Genomic DNA, 20,505 nt, shown 5'->3' with positions numbered 1-20,505 from the left:
CTCACTTCTGTCACTGATTTTCCACTGCGTTACCTCTCTCTGCAGAGAACCCTAGGGAGTCTTGCTTTGAGCCCGGCCTGGTGCGCAATGGGACACGGGTGGGCACCAATCTCAAGCTGGGCTCCACCGTCACCTACCACTGCGACAGTGGCTACACACTAGAGGGAGACCCAACACTCACTTGCATCATGGGGGTGGATGGCAAGCCGAGCTGGAACAAACCCAAACCCATCTGCATTGGTAAACACTGACATCTGTGTGCAATTCACTTGTATTTTTATTTTTTATTCCTATTTATTCTATTTATCCCCTTTGTATATTTTATTTATATTTGTCTCTGTATTTATATATGTGTGTGTGTGTGTGTGTGTGTGTGTGTGTGTGTGTGTGTGTGTGTGTGTGTGTGTATATATATATATAACAGTTCTGTAACTGTAACTTCGGTCGTTGCTGTGCTTTTTTTGGAAGTCGAATTTCCCAGAGGAACCCACCCGAGGGATTAATAAAGTTCTATCTTATCTTATCTTATCTTATCTTATCTTATCTTATCTTATCTGGAGACGGTTGTTAGGAACACAAACCACATCAGCGCTTATAGATTTGTCACGTGTAAACATGTCTATACAATTAGGCTATTTTTCCCATAGAGCAGTGTCCTACAGGTGTATGTGCAAAGCTGTGTGGGTTTTGCTAACATTAATAGTTGTGCAAGTGCAGCTTTAATTTAAAGAGTGCTGCTTATTTTGCATATATTCTCCTCACGCTCACAGCGGAACTGCTCTCTGATATTCCCATGACACGACTAGCTCACTAGTTCACCCCCCGGGAGAGCTCGTGAAAGATCCCTGACACCACAGAATCGTATGGCCCTCACAGTGTGAAGCTTTAGTTGTATGCCAGGTGGAAGACAAGCTCATACCACGCAGATTTTCACACGTGGGGAAACAAGGGTTCAGGGTACAAGCGTGTGCTGAGCATTTTTTGGGGGGGTTTAACCAGTAGAAGCAATCCGGGTCTCAGCACGCCCAGGCTAACCCAGACGGACACTTGGAAAACATTGCAATTTCACTGTGACAATCACTGGGGACATCTTCCACTGAAAGCCCAATCAGACAAGAAAAGTAATTTAGGAGTGATGGAACAGAGGGGATGGAAAGGTAGGAGGAGGGGGGAGAGAAATGGAATCTTCCACTTCTGGCTGTAGACCTTCCTGTCATGTTTGCCTTGTCCTTTCCTTTTTTTTTTGGTCGTCTCTTTTTAATTTCTCATTTATGTCTTTTTGCAGCTCTATGTGGTGGACAGTACACTGGTTCAGAGGGAGTGGTCTTGTCTCCTGGTTACCCCGGTAACTACAGCAGCGCACGAACCTGTTTGTACTCTGTAGTCGTGCCCAAAGATTACGGTAAGCCAAGAAGTGAGAGCGTTCTTTTACACTCTTCCTGGCAGATGTTTTATTGTGTGTTTTTGTGCCGGTGTATAAAGGTGGTTAATTATTGGTGCTTAATTAAGATGAATTTTTTTCTGTAATGCCAAAAAATAATAATAATAATAATTCCTTATCAGGCTCAAACAATGCTCAAGTACCTCACTGAGTTATACATATTTTTCAAGGCTGAAGGCAAGAGAATAAAAAGAAAAACACTTGAGATTTTTTTCCCATAACTAAATATTTTTAGCGAAAGCTGCACCAGAGAGAGAAAGTTTGTGTCAAACTTGTAAAAGCTCCCATCCTCTTTCAGTTCTTGCCAAATGTTTTTTTATTTTTAAAATCACAGAGTGATTGATAGTCCCTATATTCATCGGTCTCATTGCTACACATACTTTTTTACATCACTGTGGAAGAGCAATTTAATCACCAGCTTATACACTAGTCATATAACACGTCAGTCAGAGGCACGCATCCACCGAAATATAATTAGATCCAGTGTTTCCGAAATTTTGCAGCTTTTTGGCATTTCCTTCTTAAAGGTCACAGTTTTCTTCCAATATGTGATGCCATACTGTAAGAGCGGGAATTTATTCAGAAAGCAAAGGGTGTGGGAAGAGGAACACAACACAGCACAAGCACGTATATTCAGATTTAAACATGTTTCACTTGCCTGCTCGGGATGCCGCTCCGTTTCACTTTCTATCTCGGGCGCTCTGTCTTGCTCTCCTTTTATCTCCTGCTTCCTCTTCTCTTCCCTCTGGCTCCTTAATGAGTTATCAGCACCATGCCTCTCGAGGGGCAAGCTCACGTCCTATCATTGTTAAATTACACCAAAAAAGCAGTGGCGGGCATGTGTTTGGCTTCTGGCTACTTCACCCCAGTCTTTTGAATATTGAGGTCATGACGCTCATTCAGAGGTCCGGCTCTGCTCCAAAACGACCGGGCACCTATCCTTCTTGGAACCTGTCGGCAGCGTATTTCGCTCGGCCGAATCAAAGCGAGAAAGGAAATTGAAATAATTAAAGTCCACATTTGCATTTTCTTGGAAAATGACAGCGAGGCCCAAGGCAACTCACTTTGTCGTGATGAGCCACAAATGCTCTCGCCTCCATTCTTGCCACTTCTCATTAGGCTGATGCACTAATGCTAATGATAGGCTATTTTCTTCAATGCAGAGGACAGGGTGGGTGTTGCCGCAATGACTGGGTTCTCTTATCAGAGACGCAGATGAAGAGGATGCACAAATAATGGGAATCGCTGAAGATGAGGCTGGAGATTATAGATGCTGAATCATGTCAAATAAGTGGATCTCAGAACATAAGGAACCACACTTTGATGGAGGAGCAGTAGTCCCCTCTTTCACCTCTGCTCTTTTTTTACTCTCCACCTGCGATATGTGCTGCGAGTAAACGAGACAGATTGATTGTGGAGGGGCTGAATATGTTCAGGCAACAGCAGTGGAAAGGGTTGGTTGAAAGGATGAAAGCACTGTAGTGGAGATTTAGCTACACATTGTCATTGCAAAGCCTTTCATCTCCTGACAGGCAATCAAGGCCAGACAGGATTGCTGATCTCTATTGTAATATCAGGTTTTTTTGGCTGCGTTGTCATAACTGGCAGTATTATCTAGCTTGCTTTAAAGGAGAGTTTTTGATTACAAACGGTGTTGAAAATATTCTTTTGGATGATGAGTACTTTTATTTTGTTTTGTTTTTGAGTCATTTCTTCTCTGATGTCAATTTCATGACTGCGTCTGTTTTTCCTAGTGGTCTTCAGTCAGTTCGCCTTCTTCCAGACGGCCCTGAATGACATCGTGGAGGTTTACGATGGGGCAACGCAGCACTCCCGCGTTCTTAGCTCGCTCTCTGGAGCACACACAGGTACCCACACACGCACATTTCAGATGCCTGAATACGCGATTCCGATTTCAGCAGGTATCAAACTTGAGGGAGGCAAAAAATAGAAGCTATTTGCATGCAACTAGAGGTAGGCAAGACGTGACTCATGCACATTTGTATAGCTTTGTTTCATCTTCAGCACTAGCTCGTTCCAAATCAGTAACAGTGGTTTGACTATTTGAAGCCATTATTCTTGACATGACAGGGGACTGAATAAAATTGTTGTCTTAGACTTATCCTTCTCACAAGGATCCGTTTAAACTCAGAGACACAGTGCTGACGCAGACAGAACCGCGGTGGCTGCAGGTGGGCTCCACTGAGCTGTAACACAATTCAGCAGTGACAACAGGAGTCACAGGGATAACATATCTACAGACAGGCTCAAGCCTTGCATGAGCGTACACCTGAATTGGTATTACACAAATTATGTAGTTATGTAGGCAAACAAGTGCAGTGATCCACAAGGTGCCTGTTTATGCTATAACTTCTACTTTTTTAAACTAGTGGAACAACTGGATAGATACTTTTTTTTATATTAATTGTTACATGGAAAGATAAATAAGATAATATATTATGATATACAAAGAAATGGAAGCAGAGATTGTAAACACAGGGTCTTGCTGGGAGCTAAAGGATCTTTAAGGGTTTATGACGTCAGCCGCTAACAGCTTGCTATGTAAAGTAACGGTGTTGCACTCGTTCCATATATATTGCAATACGATGCCCTCACATGCCTGTGAGCACGTGTGAATGCTTCCCTTTAAAACTATTGCATATTTGCAATAGGTGGCCGGTAGAGAGTGACCTCACAAAAAAAAAGTAATAATTGTATTCCTGGAGCTCAACCTACCTAATGACATTAGCAATTACAGGAAAACCTTCAAGTTTCGTAATGATGTTATGATTCAAATACATTTAAACAAGCACTTTACCTTCACTTTTTTTGAGCTGATATCTGTCTCTTCCCATTACATTCATGAGTGGTGCTAAATAATCTTAAATTCAGTCATTTATTTGGCCGTGTCTGCAAAGCTAGACTTGCACAGTGTAGTTCTGCTAGTGCTTCTAAGCCACAGATGATGAGCTACGGCACGTAGATAGTACTGCTTTAACCAGACAATCCATGTTCGGTTTGTTTGGTAACTTAATTCCAGTTTTTGTTTTCTGTCATTAGGTCAGCGTCCAAACTTAAACTTAACCTATACTGTCATATTTGAATCAAGTGCGTGTTGCAGACAAATACAACACAGTGGTTCGTGTGTCACTAGTGTATAAAGAGCCCACTTGTGTAGCAGTGCTGAGTAGATGTCTACAGAAAGTGGAGCACACATACGCACACAACTCACTAAAAGAGAGTTATGAGAGTGGAATATGGTAAAAAAAGGACAACAGTTTTAAGGCTAAAAGTTAAAAGGCGAAAAATAACTAAATGTGTGCCATATTATTTTTGATGAATGGATGTCATAAATACTACAACTGCACTGATAGGCTATAAAAGCAATGGCTGTAGTCGGGGAGGTTCGACCTCTGAAGAGGGTGTGAGTGAAAAGGTGCCGAGTTTAGGGCACCCCTCCGTCTCAGCCTGCCCTCGCCCTGTGGCTTGACAAAAGCAAAATGATTACTTTGGTTTGTGTCCAGGGCAGCCTCAGAAAATCCAGTTTACAGCTCAATAAACAGGATGCTATATTAACTACGGACTCGAGGCAGCAGGTTCGCAGAGCTATCTAACCAGGCATGGCAGAGCAAAGCTGACACACTTTGGCAAGGGAAGAGAGATTTTAGCCCACACGTTGCCACTGAATTAGGCACAAACCAGAATCATGTATCTCCATTCACCATACCAAAGCAGCAAAGCTTACAAATCTACTAACATTTACATCTGCAAGCGTACATCGCACGGAATTAGCTTCATTCTTTTTATTTATTTTTTTTCTGATGTATTTCACCTTATTTTCACCCACTTCCTGTCCTTGTTTTACATGGTTCTTATCAGGTCCACACTTACTTTAGCTGGTAGACTTTATTAATACCATTATTTGATCAGTTCTTGTTTCTACTCTGATTTAGATTGTGGAACTTTTGTCTCCTGTGTTTTCAGTTGAATCTGTTTTTCGTCACACATGCTGTCATGTCAAAATAATAGACATTATCAGTATGTACAGTACAGTTTGGGGTTTTTGGTTAATGGCAGGATGGCATTTGCCAAACATGTTAAATCACAGAAGTCAAAGCACGGAGCATTTTTCTGTAATTATGCAGACCTTGAAAAACAGATTCTCTACTAAATGATCTCAGTCAAGTATTCAGCTGTATGCTTTCATTCCTTTTATGCTTATTGAGGTAAAATACTTTCTCTACAGAGAAATGCCAGTGATTTGGAGTTATCAGAGGCAGTGGGGACAAACAGAATAAAATAAGAAGAAATGAAATGTGGAATAAATTAACAGTAAAAAAAGGTGTGAATTAGAAAAGAGAAGAACAAAATGACTGATTCAAGAAATCAAGGACACCTATCTAAATGCTAATTTTTTAATAATCGATTTGAAAAAAAGAAAAAAGGGAAGAAAATGGCAGTTGTCTCTCTCCTGGCCATATAGGACTAGAGTTTGCTAAAGTCCCCTTTCAGCTCACTGCAGAATAAACACAAAATGTAACTTAAGAATTAAAATTCACCACCTGATATCCGCACTTGACTAACTCTTTTTTTTAACTCTAAACCTGTTGTTTAGTTGTGATTTTTAACAACCAGAATTTTTCTCGCTGACGCTGTTTATCAGTGCACAGAAGTAACTAGCATTGAAATTCAGGCACTGATCCCAGCCAAAGTCAGACTTGACCTCGTTAGCCTTTCACATGTCAGTGCTGAAGATCATTTTAAGGACAAAGTGGTCGGGATGCTGGACAATGGCCAGAGAGCCAGTAAGTTACATGCTGACACGTGTTTGCTCTTACTGCACGGATACTTGCCCTGTGCAGCAAATTATGAAACACTGTCACCATGACAGCACACAGCAAGGGTTCCTCTAATAAACTAGCCAGCGTGCTCTGGGATCCAGCAGTGGAACCTGAACATTCACGGTGATGACTCATTAAGAAACTGTGCCGCTGGAGCTATCTCAGGACACTGCATTTAAAGGTGCAGAAGCTCTCAGAAAGCCTAAGAGCACAGAGCAGACTCACTGAGACTCACTAACACAGACACGCACACATCCACACACAGATGTTGCCTCTGAGGTTAAGCACGTCTGACTCCCACTACAGTGTGACAGCAAGCAGACATAGAGTAATGAGATTCACAGCAGAACGCCAGTCAGCACCACACTGAGAGAAAGACAGAGAGGCAGAGACAGAGATGATCACGCTTTGTATCATGTTCTGTGTCAGTCAACAAATTTTACACCACACTGGATACATCATGGGGGTTCTCCTTTTGTGTAATTACAATATGGGCTAATGGGGATTGCAGGGGATCGTATGGGTAATTTTTAGGAATTAAAAAACAAAACAAAAACGTACTCTCAGGATTTGTTTCACAGTTAGATGTTTTTGACCTCAGTATAATCACATTTTATTTGACTAATGCTATTAGAGTAAAGAGTCTCGTAATGTGGCGAACCCCTTAAATTCTTAGTAAACTGTCCTTGCGTGTAGTTTAAAAATCAAATTTTATACCCAAAGAACAAAGAGCACTATCAAAAGGCCTGCTCACACCAATTACCCAAAGCAATTTAAGCTGTACAGTAAGACTTCCAGGAGCTTGATTGTGGAGAGCCTTAGGCAGCAGGTGAAAAATGCAACCTTGAATTTGATTCCGTAATTCGGAAACAGCCCGGGACAAAAAGTCACAGGAGGTCTGGTCACTGCAGCTGCTTCTCCAGCGCTTAAAAGTCATCTGACACCCCACCTTATAAATTATTGGGGAACTGAGGAACTCTTGAGAACTAAAAATTGGAATGTGAGTTGCCTTAGCCCAGCTGGAATAACACAAACAATTATCAAACCGGGAAAAACAAGAACATGATAGAGAGTGAGGCTCAAACGCTGATCAAATGCAGGTTTTACGCTTCGGGACATCACTTGGTATAGGCAGACTGCAGTCAGAGGCTCAGCTGCACCCTCACACAATGCTATCAGTGCCAATAAGCAAGATTACCATTTAGTCACAATGTACCTGACAGATATTTCTGGCTTTCCTACAGGTATGGAAGATAAACAGAGTACTCTGTGGCTGCAAAGTATTAAGCTAATCTGAATAATCAACATGCATTTGCATGCACCACAGATGGTGCAAAGCCTTCTATAAGCATGTTATATTTTCACCCCAGTGAGTTTTTCTGTGAAAGCGTAACATCACCGAGCACAGCTCTAGACCAAACAGCAAGATTTCACTTGGATGAGATACCTACGTGTTTTTTTTTCCTCTTTGCACTTTCCTGCAATGCAGTACATGAATAGCACTTCTAAATATATCCATATCCAGAGACCTACAGAATGTCCTCTTTCCCTCAGTCATTGCAGATTCCCTAGCTCTTGCATTTCTTTAATTTTCATGCTGGATGTGCAGAACGAGTTCCTAAAAATAGTCTCCAGGATTCACATTCAGGAGGGAGGAAATTAACAGAGCTGGTGATTCAGTGACCAGAAAGCAACACAAACGTAAACTGATGCAGAACAAAGCGTTTTGCTAAAAATTTGTTTGCTAAAAAACCTTGATCTTATCGCAGGTGAGTCGTTGCCATTAGCAACCTCCAACCAAATCCTGATCCGCTTTACCTCCAAAGGCCAATCCAGCTCTAGAGGATTCCATCTGGTCTATCAGGGTGAGTGTGCAACAGAAACACACACACACACACACGCACAATCACACACTCCGAAACAAATTCTGTTACCTTTTTTTTAATTCCCTCTCTTCGAACACCCCCCCTCCGTGTCCATATCAGATGACTTGCTGAGTGATTTTGCAAGGATTCACCTTCAGCCGCTGTCTCAGCCGTGATGTGCTCGAGCGCATGCATCTGCAGAAGCTGTGCGAAAAAGTTGTGCTTAAACTCTCCCGTTGTTCTTTTCCCCCCCAAGAGGGGCTTTTTTGAATTCTTATTTCCCTTAAACAGTGCACTGTACCAGAAATGACATTTGCTGTAGATATCCAAAGGCAGTGGCAGCCCCGAAGAATGTTTAATGAATAAATAATACTTTTTTTTTCTTTTTTTCTTTTCTTTTTGGCAAGTACGCTGAAACAACGCCAAGGAAAAAGCAGAGCTGAATATCATATTTTGTATTGTCTGTTCTGGGCATTGTGATCACACTGACATAGACACTAAAAAGAAATCACAAAATCAAGTAGTGAGATTTTTCTATTGTATATTAAATGTGTAGGTAGTTTACATTTAAAGAGTAGCTGCTATGCTCTTTTTTTTTCCTGTCATGGTGAAATAATAAGTTTTAAATAATTAGCATGACGCCGTATGTGCAGGTAATCCATGTGAGTCAAAAGATAAAGTTTCATGGGTTGTAAATGCTTAGAAACAACAGACTTCTCCACCTTTGGCTCTGGATGATGTAAACAAAGGTGGAGATTCCTAATATGTTCATCTCAGGCACACAGTTGGTCATATGTTCTGTTTTTATTGAGGGAGCCAATCAGAAGACTCCTGGTTTAAAAGGCAAGGAACTAAAACTGCTTGAGCCCCTACTCAAATGTAAAGCATAGTAGGTCGGTATCTCTAACTCCAGGTTACGTAGAAGCACAGCAGCCTTTTACACATTATTTAATTTAAAGTATCCTGCATAATGACTCAAATCAAATCACATCACCATCCTACCTGTTCACAGCCGTGCCGCGGACCAGCGCCACCCAGTGCAGCTCAGTCCCCGAGCCCCGAAATGGCAGACGAATGGGTAACAACTTTGCCGTCGGCGCCGTGGTCCGCTTCGAGTGCAGCCCTGGTTACGTCCTGGAGGGATCGAGCGCTATCGAATGTTTAACCGTTCCCAATGCCCTGGCGCAATGGAACAGCTCGATACCCAGCTGCATAGGTAGGACACGGATACTTAAAACACACAAAAACATACACACACTTGTTTTAAAGTCAGGCTGTAAGCTTTAACTCCACGTGTTTGATATCCTAATATAAGCATTTGTTTAACTGGACTCTAATCCTGAGCTGAGTTCTGCTTCTTTTTGTTTTCTTTCTACCTCAGTTTATTTGCCTTTTCACTCACTCTCTCCTTCTGTCTGGTTCACATACTTGATATTTTGAGCTTCAAGCTTCCATCTTGACACAGATGTGGGCTGCCAGCCATCGCCTGTAGCTATACAGTGAGATTCAGCCATGCAACGAGCAGGTGGCAGGCACTGCTCAGGGTCACAAATACACACCGATGGACATACACACACAGATGCGCACACAGAAACCAACATGCTTATACGAAGACACACTCTCATACACAGCTTACAGCTGAAGCAGATGCTCCTGTGCTGTCGCCAGATGTGACTTGAACAAGACAAGCTGGGAGGACAATGTCTGAGGACTGTAAACACTCCTTAGGAGTTTGTGTGTGCAAGCACAAACCAGGCGGATCATGTACAGCATGTCGTCGTCGTGTACATTTTGATTCTGGTTCTGATATGAGCATGTTTATTACATGATCTGTTTCTCTTTGCATTTTGCACACTGTTAAAGTAACTTAGACCTTAACCTCATCCTCTTATCTCACAGTTCCATGTGGAGGTAATCTGACCCAGCGAACTGGCACCATCTTATCTCCTGGATTTCCTGAGCCCTACCTCAACAGCCTCAACTGTGTGTGGAAGATCACAGTTCCCGAAGGATCAGGAATCCAGGTTTGTACAATAAAGTTTCTGGTAGGCATCAGACCACCTCCTGGATGCTAGGATTGGTAAACCAGAGGCAGATTCACCAACCTTAGCAGTCAGTCCCCTAAATCCCTTTCCAATTCCACATGTTGCCCAAGGAAACCCCGCTCTGATTATATTTATGGAAAGTAAAATCACATTTGAAAATATTTTACAACGGCATGTTATAGTTAGAGTTTGGCATCTATGCTGGGGTTCTGGGTTGGTGAAGGTTTTCTATAGGTTTCCTATAGACATAAAGGATATAAGTGTAAGACCACATTTGTTTTTCTGCCAACACATTAGCTTTCATTGTCTGAGCTACAGCAGCCTGTTCTTGAGCATGCAGAGTAATCTTTCTAAAACTGTCTCTGACCACTTTTTTAAAGCCATTCACAGTGGTTGTCCACCTCTAGCTTCTAGCCTTTATGATCCTTGTTGTTTTGACAACAGACCTCTGTGTGACGAGATGCTTTCAGCTTACCAAAGACCAATTAATGGTGCTGCACACAGTATATAAAGGTATTGCTTTTACAGGCCTCTCAGTTATGGGGAGCTGTGAGGTGATAGTGTCTCTGGGCCTTTTTAAAGGCTCCGAATTTAATTTGGCAGATCACTATACCAGAACCTTCAGATTGTACAACCTGAAATAAATTTTCCTATAATCACCTCTTCAATTACTTTCCTTTTCCTTTCCCGGGAGTTAATTCAGTTTGCATATTCTTATTCCGCGATGTGTGCGTGATGGAATCTCATGGAACCTGGGCAAGGTCCCTGTGGATCTGCCTGGCAGAAAAGTTTTTAGGCTTATGCTTCAGCTTCTGTGCTTAATAACCTCAGTGGCGTCCCTCAGCTATTAGCTCCCCTACCTCAGCTGACTGTCCTTGCAGGTCAAATACACAACATGGCCCAAAGGCACACTTAGCATGCCACACTTCACGCCAGCATTTGTTTGGAGGGGAAGTAGACCAGAAATAACAGCAGAGAGCTGACACTGTGTAATCCTCCAAAAGGTAAACAGCACAAAACTTACATATGCATTTCTGACTTTGGAGGTACAGTCAAATGATAGTATGCCATCATTTTTCTTTGTAATATTTCTACAGAGAGAGACACATTTGCACATTTGCTACACGGTCACTGCAAACTTAAGAGAGTTTACGGCTCTGTATCTATGTCTCTGCAGCAGAATCCTGCCCCCCTGTTCCTTCTCTTTTATGCAGACATCTTTTTTCTTGTTGCCTTCCATTGCTCTCCTCCACCAGCTCCCCGAAACACATTAGATTGGAGTGTCACGATCTAGAAGAGAACTTAAAGGAGCGAGGTGCCTTGCTGGCACATTTGCTGTGGCCCCCTAATGAAAGATCAATCTGTGATCTGCCTCGTCTCTCCGGGAGCCCGGTGCACCAGCGCCCCTACAGCCCCCTTAATTGGCTCATATCCGATCTATAACCATCAGAAGCAGAGAAGACAGCAGAGGAATGGACGTGAGAGGGAACAAAAAAGGGGAGGATGGGAAGGAGAGTGGGGGGAAAAAGAAAGGACAACAAAGACTGAGGAAAACAAAATCCATTGTCAGTTTCATAGAATTTGGCATGTTTTACTGTTTGTTTGTTTTTTTCTGTTTTAACAGCAAAATAAGTTTTGGTATCTAGACTGCTACTCTTATAGCATGTGGTATTTTGGTCTTCCTACTGGTCGCAACTGTCATTTGTAGATTTAGTCTCTTTGAAGAATATTCAGCATTCGCCACATGTCGCACAGTCTTCTTAATTTAAAATCCAATTCCCACCACTTGAACGCAGTCGGAAAAGGAGGCGAGTCTAATTAAGCATTGCCTTATTAATCGTGTCTTATTCTTTGGCTTTTCAGACATTTCGTGTCCTCTTTATGTATTTTGAAGTGAATTAAAAATGTCTGTATACTCTGAGAGGCTGTCGCAGCAATCTTAACTACTGTTGTTTTCTCTGGAACCCCAGTGAGCTGTACATAGAAATATCTTTTTTTCATACTTGGACTATTAATCACTCTGCAGGGTTATGTTTTTTCAGGCCTTACCCTAAAGGAAGAGTAGATATAACCAAATACCATGTTTTTAGTCCTTGACTTACAGTAACTAGCTTCACATACTTTCTTTCGTTCTAATTTTCTTGCCCATAATCCTCCCAGATCTGCTCCCTCATCCCTCTCTCTTTCTTTCCTTACTGTTTTTTTTGGTCTACATTTCACTAATTGTGTTCCTCTACCGCCCCCTCTTTCTCCCTGTCTGTTCCCTGCCTCAGATCCAGGTAATCAGCTTTGTGACAGAGCAGAACTGGGATTCGCTGGAGGTGTTTGACGGAGGCGACAACACTGACACCATGCTTGGCAGCTTCTCGGGTATTGCCGGATATGCATTTCTATATATCCCTTTATTTTCCTCAACGTGTCTAATGTGTGCAACCTTGGACATAAAACATATTTTGAAAACAGCCTCATTACTTTTCACAGAGCAGAGCCTGCAGTCTGGAAGAGATATTGTGTTTACTAACCAAAGCATAGATTTCTTTAGAAAAAAAAAGATGGCTGCCACATGTAGCTCAGTTTCAGTTCTAATCTGGTACAAATCTTGCTGCCTTTGGACAAAGGTTATGTTATTCTTTGTGGAGTTGAGGCAAATGTTTGTTTACAGTATCTTTGCGACTCCTGTCAGAGCGAGAATGCAACAACAGGGAACTTATACTTGGAACAAGACCAAAAGTAAATGTTAGATCTGCCCTGAAGTAAAGAGATGACAGAAAAGTGGCACACTAGTTTGAGTTGCTAATATCAGGTTACAGTTTTTTCTCTCTTTTGGAACAGTTTTTGGTTTTTATCATCTGAACACTTGCTAAAATATTGGAATAAATTCTCTACTTGTGAAAAAGTCAATGGGTCGTACCATTGTGCCGCTAACAGACGCGCTTTTCAGCTGTTTGCCTGCAACTCACGCATAGTTAGTTATAGTGAGCAGCTATAGAGGAGATAGCATTCCTGAACTCCACTGTTAATCTTCTCGCGAAGGCACGACGGTCCCAGCTCTGCTCAACAGCACCTCCAACCAACTCTACCTCCACTTTTTCTCTGATATCAGCGTGTCTGCAGCTGGATTCAGGCTGGAATACAAAAGTAAGTGGTGTGGGAAAAAAACATGTTCTTCAAACAGTGGTTGTTTCTTCTTAGAGTGACATTAAGGTTTATTTGATATTTTCTCTTGTTGTAATTTGATATTTCTTTTTGTTTCTCCCTCTCCATATTTTTGTTTCCATTCATCATCCACTTAGCCGTGTCTTTGACTAACTGTCCAGAGCCTGTAGTTCCTATGAATGGTATCAAGGTTGGAGAGCGCCTTCAGATGAATAACGTGGTGTCATTCCATTGTGAACCAGGATATACGCTACAGGTAAACTCTCCAACTTTCATATAGTTCTGTCATGTATGACCATCGAAAATAAGCTGAATCTCACCTTCGATAGTGTCTGTCTTGTCAGCCCTGCTTTTGTTCACTTGCTTGCTCATGCTGCAGTTTTTTGTTTTTTTTTACGGCACAAGAAAAAGAGAAACAGAAGTTGAATAGATGGACTTGGTCTTCTGGCTATTTTAGTTCATTTCAATTTTTCTTGCAAGTGATCACTTTTATTCTCTATAGTCTGTTGCAAACTTGCAATAAGGTAGGCAGTACCCTGGCTTTGGCTTTAACAGGTGCCATGTATGGGTTCTGTATTATGTTCTGTAAAAGCCAGATGACTAACTTGGAAGTAAATCATGACCAATATAGGATTTTAAGACCTATACTGATGACTGACACTAGTGATTTAAAAAGCCAAGCTCTTCTTCTTCTTTATTTCAGAGACAAAACGGATTTCCCCAACGTGTATTATGTGTAATTGTGTATTTACTCATTTACGTTATATCTGACTCTTATTGGATCAGCTGGTTGTTGTGTTTTTGGCAAACATGTATTGCCAAGAATAGTGGACAGTGTCAATTCAACTATTCAATATCACTTCTCATATCATGGTTCAAGTGATTTTCCTAGTTCTGCTTTCATCCACTGGCCATGATAAATGCTAGCAAATAAGTAGCCACAATAGCTAATATCAGCTGATGATGAAGAAAAATGGTACTAGATAGACTTAAAGTCAGAAACTTCACACAGACAAGAGTGAGACTTAAACACACAAATTCATAATCAGATTATTTAATAATGTGATATATTAAATGGCACTGAAATGTGTGGGACTTTGCAGTGTGCATGACATTGCGCACATTGTGATATACTGTCTGATTTGTGACGATAACATTAGCAGCGCTAGCATTATCAGTATTCCTTTGGTAAATAGAAACACGGTGGCGCAGAATATAATTACACACTGCTGTGGCCGAGTGTTATATTTCAGTTTCACTGACACAAATAGAACTGTTTTCTAGATGAAGAGCTGCCCTGATTAGCACAGCTGTCATCTGTCTTACCTTCTGCCTTCTTACCAACTTGCTGTCACAGAGACGGTGGTGCTGCCGCCAGCTAGGGCTGCAGACACATTTAGTCACAATTGGCTGCATAACACCTTACGACCAACAGTGAAGCTGTGTTGTACATTCATAAAATGTAAGTAATATCTATAAGCAAGAGTTACATTTCATTATGTAACTTACTAGTTTTGTAATTTTATACCTCTAAACTTCCCAATAAGCTTATAAGAAAGTTACCATCCAAATTCAAAGTAGGCATGTTGACAAGTGTCCTCGGTTTATTAGCTATAATATGAAGGCCGTGACGCTTGTGTGCTGAGAAATCAGAATTCTGTATTCCCTTCAAAAAAGTGCTCCTGAAGTCATCTGTCCTTCAGGAGACAGATGGTGACATCGGAGGAGAACACTGGGTACAGTAGTTCACACAAATTCTATTTGTACTCCATTGAGACTATGTGTCTCTGTCAGTTTTCACTCCTTGTTCTCACATTAAAATGCCAGGTTGGATTTACGTCACCCCTATTTTCTCACTGGTTGTGCTTAGCATTTTCCTTTCAGTAGACTTCATTCAGTAAGCTCGATTGGTCCGGTGGCAGTGACGTGTTTCCCTAAAATTACCAAATTTCCAAAAAGGTTTTGGGAACAATGTGCGAACAGTCAGCTTCACAAGGATTAACAATATTTTTTTGTGTGTGTTTATGTTTAGCATTGCTCATCAGATCACATTATTTTTATCACTGAGGTCTAATAAATAAATTGTACAGCATTTCTAATTAAATTTGTTTTGTAAATGCGTTCTCCTGTGTTAGTTCACTCTATCAGCTGGCAGACTGCTTTTCCTCTGCTTTTACACCAGACATACCGAGTCATGTCCTAACAAAGATATCCTGTATAGCTGTGACTGTGCATAAAACCTATCCCCAGCTTCAGGATTACTGTTCTTTCAATGCTGAACAAATACCTTCGTAATAAATGTTATAGCCACAGACTTCTGAGATTTTGTTCTAAAACATTGAACATTTGAAGACTTCTAATGGCCTGGCTGTCAGGGTTTGTCTGATTATAAACAGTCTATTTTGTCAGTCTGTTATGTTCCAACATGCACATGTGACATTTTTAAGCCATTTTCATGACAATTTTCTAAGAATTGCGTTAAGTGCTTTTAAATTTTCTGAAAAATGCCAGTTTTTCATATTTGGCTTTGTAGAAATGACTTTGAATTTTTCCGCACTCTTTCCCTGTCTTCTTCTCGCTCTGTATGATGCTCTTTATATGCCGCTATTGTTCTCTGTCACTTCAGATGGATTTAGTCTTTTAGGCACCACATGAAGTCATGCAGAGAAAAGCAGCAGGATCAAATAATTGGAGCAACAGATGAGTGACAGTGGAGCGAACAAGTTAATTCATTGCCTGCTCTTTTTTTCCCTGTACTTTTGTCTTTGTGCATGTGTGCATGGACGCTTCTCGCAGGGGAACTCGCACATCACTTGTATGCCTGGAACTGTCAGACGATGGAACTACCCACCTCCTCTCTGCATAGGTAAAAATGCCTTTCTTTACTTGCTCCTTGTGTCCTTGCCCCCTCCTGTTTGCTTCCTGTGTCTTTTCTAAATACCAGCTTTTTCCTTTTATTGGGGATCTTTCGCTTTAAAAGAACAGCAGCCAGGTGATTCAAAGTATTTGAAATGAATTACTTTATTATTAAACAGTATAGTGCAGATGACAAAGTTCCTCCCAAGGTTGTTCCCAATCAAAAATCATTAAAACAAGACAGCAAAAGAAAAGGTTATAGTCAGTTGTTTGTCTTTTTGCTTGAGGCTGTGCACGCTTTTGCACTTTTAAAGTGAATTTATATTGCTACCTTGAAAGCTGAGCGAACACGCTGAAAGTAACTGCAAAAGCTCCTCTCTTTAAGTGTTTCCTGTCTGTTAGAACACCTTGACAAAGTGGTTCCACTTATTGGAGCAACCTACTATACCCTAATTAGTTCCAACTCACATCATGATTGGTTGAAGTCGGTGGGAGATTCATCGTGTTTACAGGCATCAGCAGTTTCCTGATTACCTCAGGCTTTCACTGCTACAGGATTACATTTAACCCTTCACTTGTTCCTTGCAGAGACACAATGATACATCACCTTGATTTTCTCTGTTTGACACATAGCCTTTTTGTCCCATTCATTTCTTAATCTTCCCCCCTATGTTTGCCTGTTTCCCCCTCCCAACAGTGCCTCTTTCATTCTTTTTCATTGAGTCAGCTAATTCTTTTACCACTAGCTGCAGTATACTTTCATCTCGGCGACATGATCTCTTGCTCTTTTCATCCTCTTTGATCTCATCACCTTTTTCCTCTAATTATTTCCGTGCATTTTTTAATCTCTTTTGAGACTTAGTCCTTGATTTCAATCAAAGAAATGCTTTTATTGAATAAGCTGTTTAACATAAAAGGAGGAAGATGAAGAACAGCAAAGTATACCATACTTGGCACCGCTAAATCACATATCTTGTGATTAATAAAAGTATGAGGTGGCTGTAGAGTTCATTGGTGGTTGAGATACCCTGTCCAGTTGCTGTCATCTTTAGATGTTAAATGTTTAACACATTTATCAGTATTTTTTAAGTTTATTTTGATATCTTTAACATAAAATACATTGCATTTTATCGTTGCTAATAAGATCTGTAAATATTTTGACTGGAGTGAAAAAATTGTGGCTTTAAATTCATTTTCACCTCTGTTATGCTTCAGTAAAAGGATGGTCATCCTTTTTTTTTTTTTTTTTTTTTTTTTTTTTTTTTACATTTTGACAACTTTATTTATGATTTTCCAATATGAAAAAAGTGCAGAAAAATATAACTCAAATTGCGATTACAAATACTGCCCTTGTAAAACTGGTTGCGCCACGCAGTGGCAAACCAGTTGTATGCAGGAGAATGTGTAATCTATGGGCACAAAAAAGAAAGAAAAAAAAAGTACTACCATGTGAACAAGGCAAAAAAACAAACAAACAAAAACAAAAAACAAAAGCCACCAAAAACAAAACAAACAAAAATAGAATAAAATAAACACATAAATAAAAGGGGGAGGCTGCATTGTGCACAGTTCTTTTTGGCTTGCTACAGATAGTGGGTGGCATTAAAGAAAGAAAGAGAAATAAACCCAAACACAGATAAAAGCAGTATTACATCATACTTCAGTAAATGACAACCAGGTTTTGTAGTATTTACTTTGGGACCCTCTCAAACTGTATCTCAAGTGCTCTATGTTCAAGCACCTCATCACCTCTCTCACCCACATCCTTTTTTATGAATCTGACGACTGAGCAGATCATTGTTTTGTAAAATAGTTGTAATGTGGCTGAATCACTTTTTTGCGGATGTTAATGAAATGCTTTGTCTGGACTCTGCCAGCTCAGTGTGGTGGAATTCGGGAAGAGATGGAGGGCATGATTCTCAGTCCCGGTTTCCCTGGCAACTACCCTAGCAACAGTGACTGCACCTGGAGAATCTACCTGCCAGTTGGTTACGGTGAGAGACATGAGAGGCTCTTGCAGCATGTCACGCTGGCATTTCTACACTAAAGAACCTTTAATTATGCAACTTGTAAGGCTGGACCGTGGAGTGACAGTGTTTATACATGTAGATTTATCGTGATAATGACAGTCGTGTCTGGAAGGCTCTCAAGAGGTAGTCTAAAATAAATGCAACTATCTGGAGCCTTAGACTAAAAATAGTGGATAAACATTTTTGGGGAAGTTGGCCTTGATTAAATTGTGTTTCAAATATTGCTGAAATGTGTAGCATTATACACATACAATGCTATATTAGTTATGCTAGGTGTGGCTAACACTAATGGAGCTAGCACCATTAGCCCTTCTTTTAAGCGTGCTAGCTTCCAGAATGTTACACAGCCTAAATACGACTATTCTTTTCTACATGAAGGTATAATAGAACTGCATTGGTTCATACAGCTGTCATGACAACTTCTCAGGAATAATCCGCACTCATATTTCTGGTGGGGATAAGTGAGGGCAGCATTTAGCTACTCGCACAAAATAGGGGTGCTCTCATACTTTTTTTAAGTAAGTATAAGAGCACCACAATCTACTTTACCACATTTACCTTTTTGATTTCATGGATGAAATGTGCAACAGCAGTCTGGCAGCAGCCACCTGACAGCAGTCACCTTAACAAGCTGCTTCCTATTCACTCAAGTAGGTTTCTGATGTGACTAAGCTACAATACAAATCCTTGAGTACCAGCATGCGTAAATCAGCTCCCCTGTAAAAACAAAAATAAAGGACATTCAGTGTCATTTCATTTTTGGCATTTTTTTTTTTAGGATTTTTGTTTATTTCTGGAATAATTGTAAACAATTGTTTTCGCCTCGTCCATTCACTCTTGTCAATTGAGTGCTACGGCTGAATTGCAACCATTTTCTGCACATAATAAGAAGCGGAATGACTCGCCTACTTTAACTTTGATAGTATTTTTGGGAGAACAATGCAATTTTGTTTTTTCATGGCCATTATCTATTTCTTATAAACAGGAGCCCACATACAGTTCCTCAACTTTTCCACTGAAGCCAACCACGACTTCCTCGAGATACGCAATGGGCCCTTGGAAACAAGTGCTGTCATTGGCAGATTCAGTGGCCAGGATGTTCCCTCTTCCCTTCTCACCACCTCTCACGAGACCACAATTTATTTCCATAGTGACCATTCGCAGAACAAGCCTGGCTTCAGGTTTGAGTACCAGGGTAGGTATCCAAATGGCCTTTTAAAAGATCGGGAGACTAAAGGTGGGATATAATCTGAACTTTTGGATTATGTCTGAGAAAGCAGACTTATTATATGCTTTTAATACTAAAAATAACAACCAAAAAATTTTACCCATTGCAGAGCTGGGCCAGTATCAATATTTAGAGCTACTTTGTTCTGGACGCGTTACTCCAGCACCTGTGGCACTTTTAGGCTGCTTCAGTCCATTTTTCCTGTTACTGAAATGTGATTCAGCAGAGGAGTGCCGAATGCACGTATCAGAACTAATGCAGAATATCAGAGCTATTTTGCGTGAATTGAAGCAATTCCAAAATCAGTATAAGAGTGAAAGCCACAGTGATGAATTTCATCTTGCGGAAGGAAACGAATCAATCATTATCTTCAGGAGTGTTTACTTTTATTTCAGCAAGTACACTTAAGTACTATTAGTGTCGCTTCAGTGTGAAATTTATTCATGTAAAGCCATAACATTACTGAATTAGTGCTATAACTGACTCTGAAGAACTAATCAGCGCAGAGAGGCAGCGAATTCCCCGGATAAATAGCTGTATATAAAACTGCTGATCACTTCAAAGATTGCTTTAGCATGTGCCAATAAAAGGCTTCATTGCATATCTGCACGTCTGCAAGGAATAAATTCCCCCGGTCCGCAAATGCAACAGGCACACTAAGTTTGTGTTTTGTGATTCAGCAAACGAGCCAGCAAATTGAAAGGTAGCATTGTGCATTTACATAATTATGTGTACATTAGCATATAAATTCAAGCATTATATTTGCAAATACCAGCCCTCCCCTCCCCTTTTTTGCAATATTTGCATGAGTTATCTCCTACAAAGAGAAGCTGTGATCCATAGAAATCAATTCCTTTAGTCATATTTATATTCGTGCTTTTCAAGGCTCACTGCTTGCCCTGGTTTTGTATCCAAAAGGAAAAAAAAATAGGAATAAGAAAAGTAAGAATTATTTACCCACGCTACCTCTGATGACTGCATCATACTCCTCTGGTACAAGTCAAACCTGCCTTAGGCATTTTTTTTTCCCTCCTCTGAAAACT

At 40.7% G+C, this 20,505-nt stretch overlaps 1 protein-coding gene across 1 annotated transcript in view; it reads left to right on the top strand.

Moving 5' to 3' along the window:
* Nucleotides 1-20,505, top strand: part of csmd2 (CUB and Sushi multiple domains 2) — a 290,206-nt gene that overhangs the window by 205,013 nt on the left and 64,688 nt on the right. Inside the window, exons 31-42 of the mRNA XM_085395216.1 lie at nt 46-240; nt 1,286-1,402; nt 3,196-3,309; nt 8,052-8,147; nt 9,160-9,363; nt 10,047-10,171; nt 12,466-12,562; nt 13,226-13,330; nt 13,486-13,604; nt 16,145-16,214; nt 18,082-18,198; nt 19,220-19,429. Of these exons, the coding sequence (XP_085251342.1) occupies nt 46-240; nt 1,286-1,402; nt 3,196-3,309; nt 8,052-8,147; nt 9,160-9,363; nt 10,047-10,171; nt 12,466-12,562; nt 13,226-13,330; nt 13,486-13,604; nt 16,145-16,214; nt 18,082-18,198; nt 19,220-19,429 (1,569 nt within the window). The remainder of the gene's footprint in view (nt 1-45; nt 241-1,285; nt 1,403-3,195; nt 3,310-8,051; nt 8,148-9,159; nt 9,364-10,046; nt 10,172-12,465; nt 12,563-13,225; nt 13,331-13,485; nt 13,605-16,144; nt 16,215-18,081; nt 18,199-19,219; nt 19,430-20,505) is intronic.

This window comes from Rhamphochromis longiceps, linkage group LG22 (genome assembly GCF_057381845.1).
Source record: "Rhamphochromis longiceps isolate RC_006_pf linkage group LG22, R_longiceps_female_GT1.1, whole genome shotgun sequence".
Classification (NCBI taxonomy): Eukaryota; Metazoa; Chordata; class Actinopteri; order Cichliformes; family Cichlidae; genus Rhamphochromis; species Rhamphochromis longiceps.
Note: the sequence above shows the minus strand (reverse complement) of the source record. Positions and strands in the feature narration are given on the sequence as shown.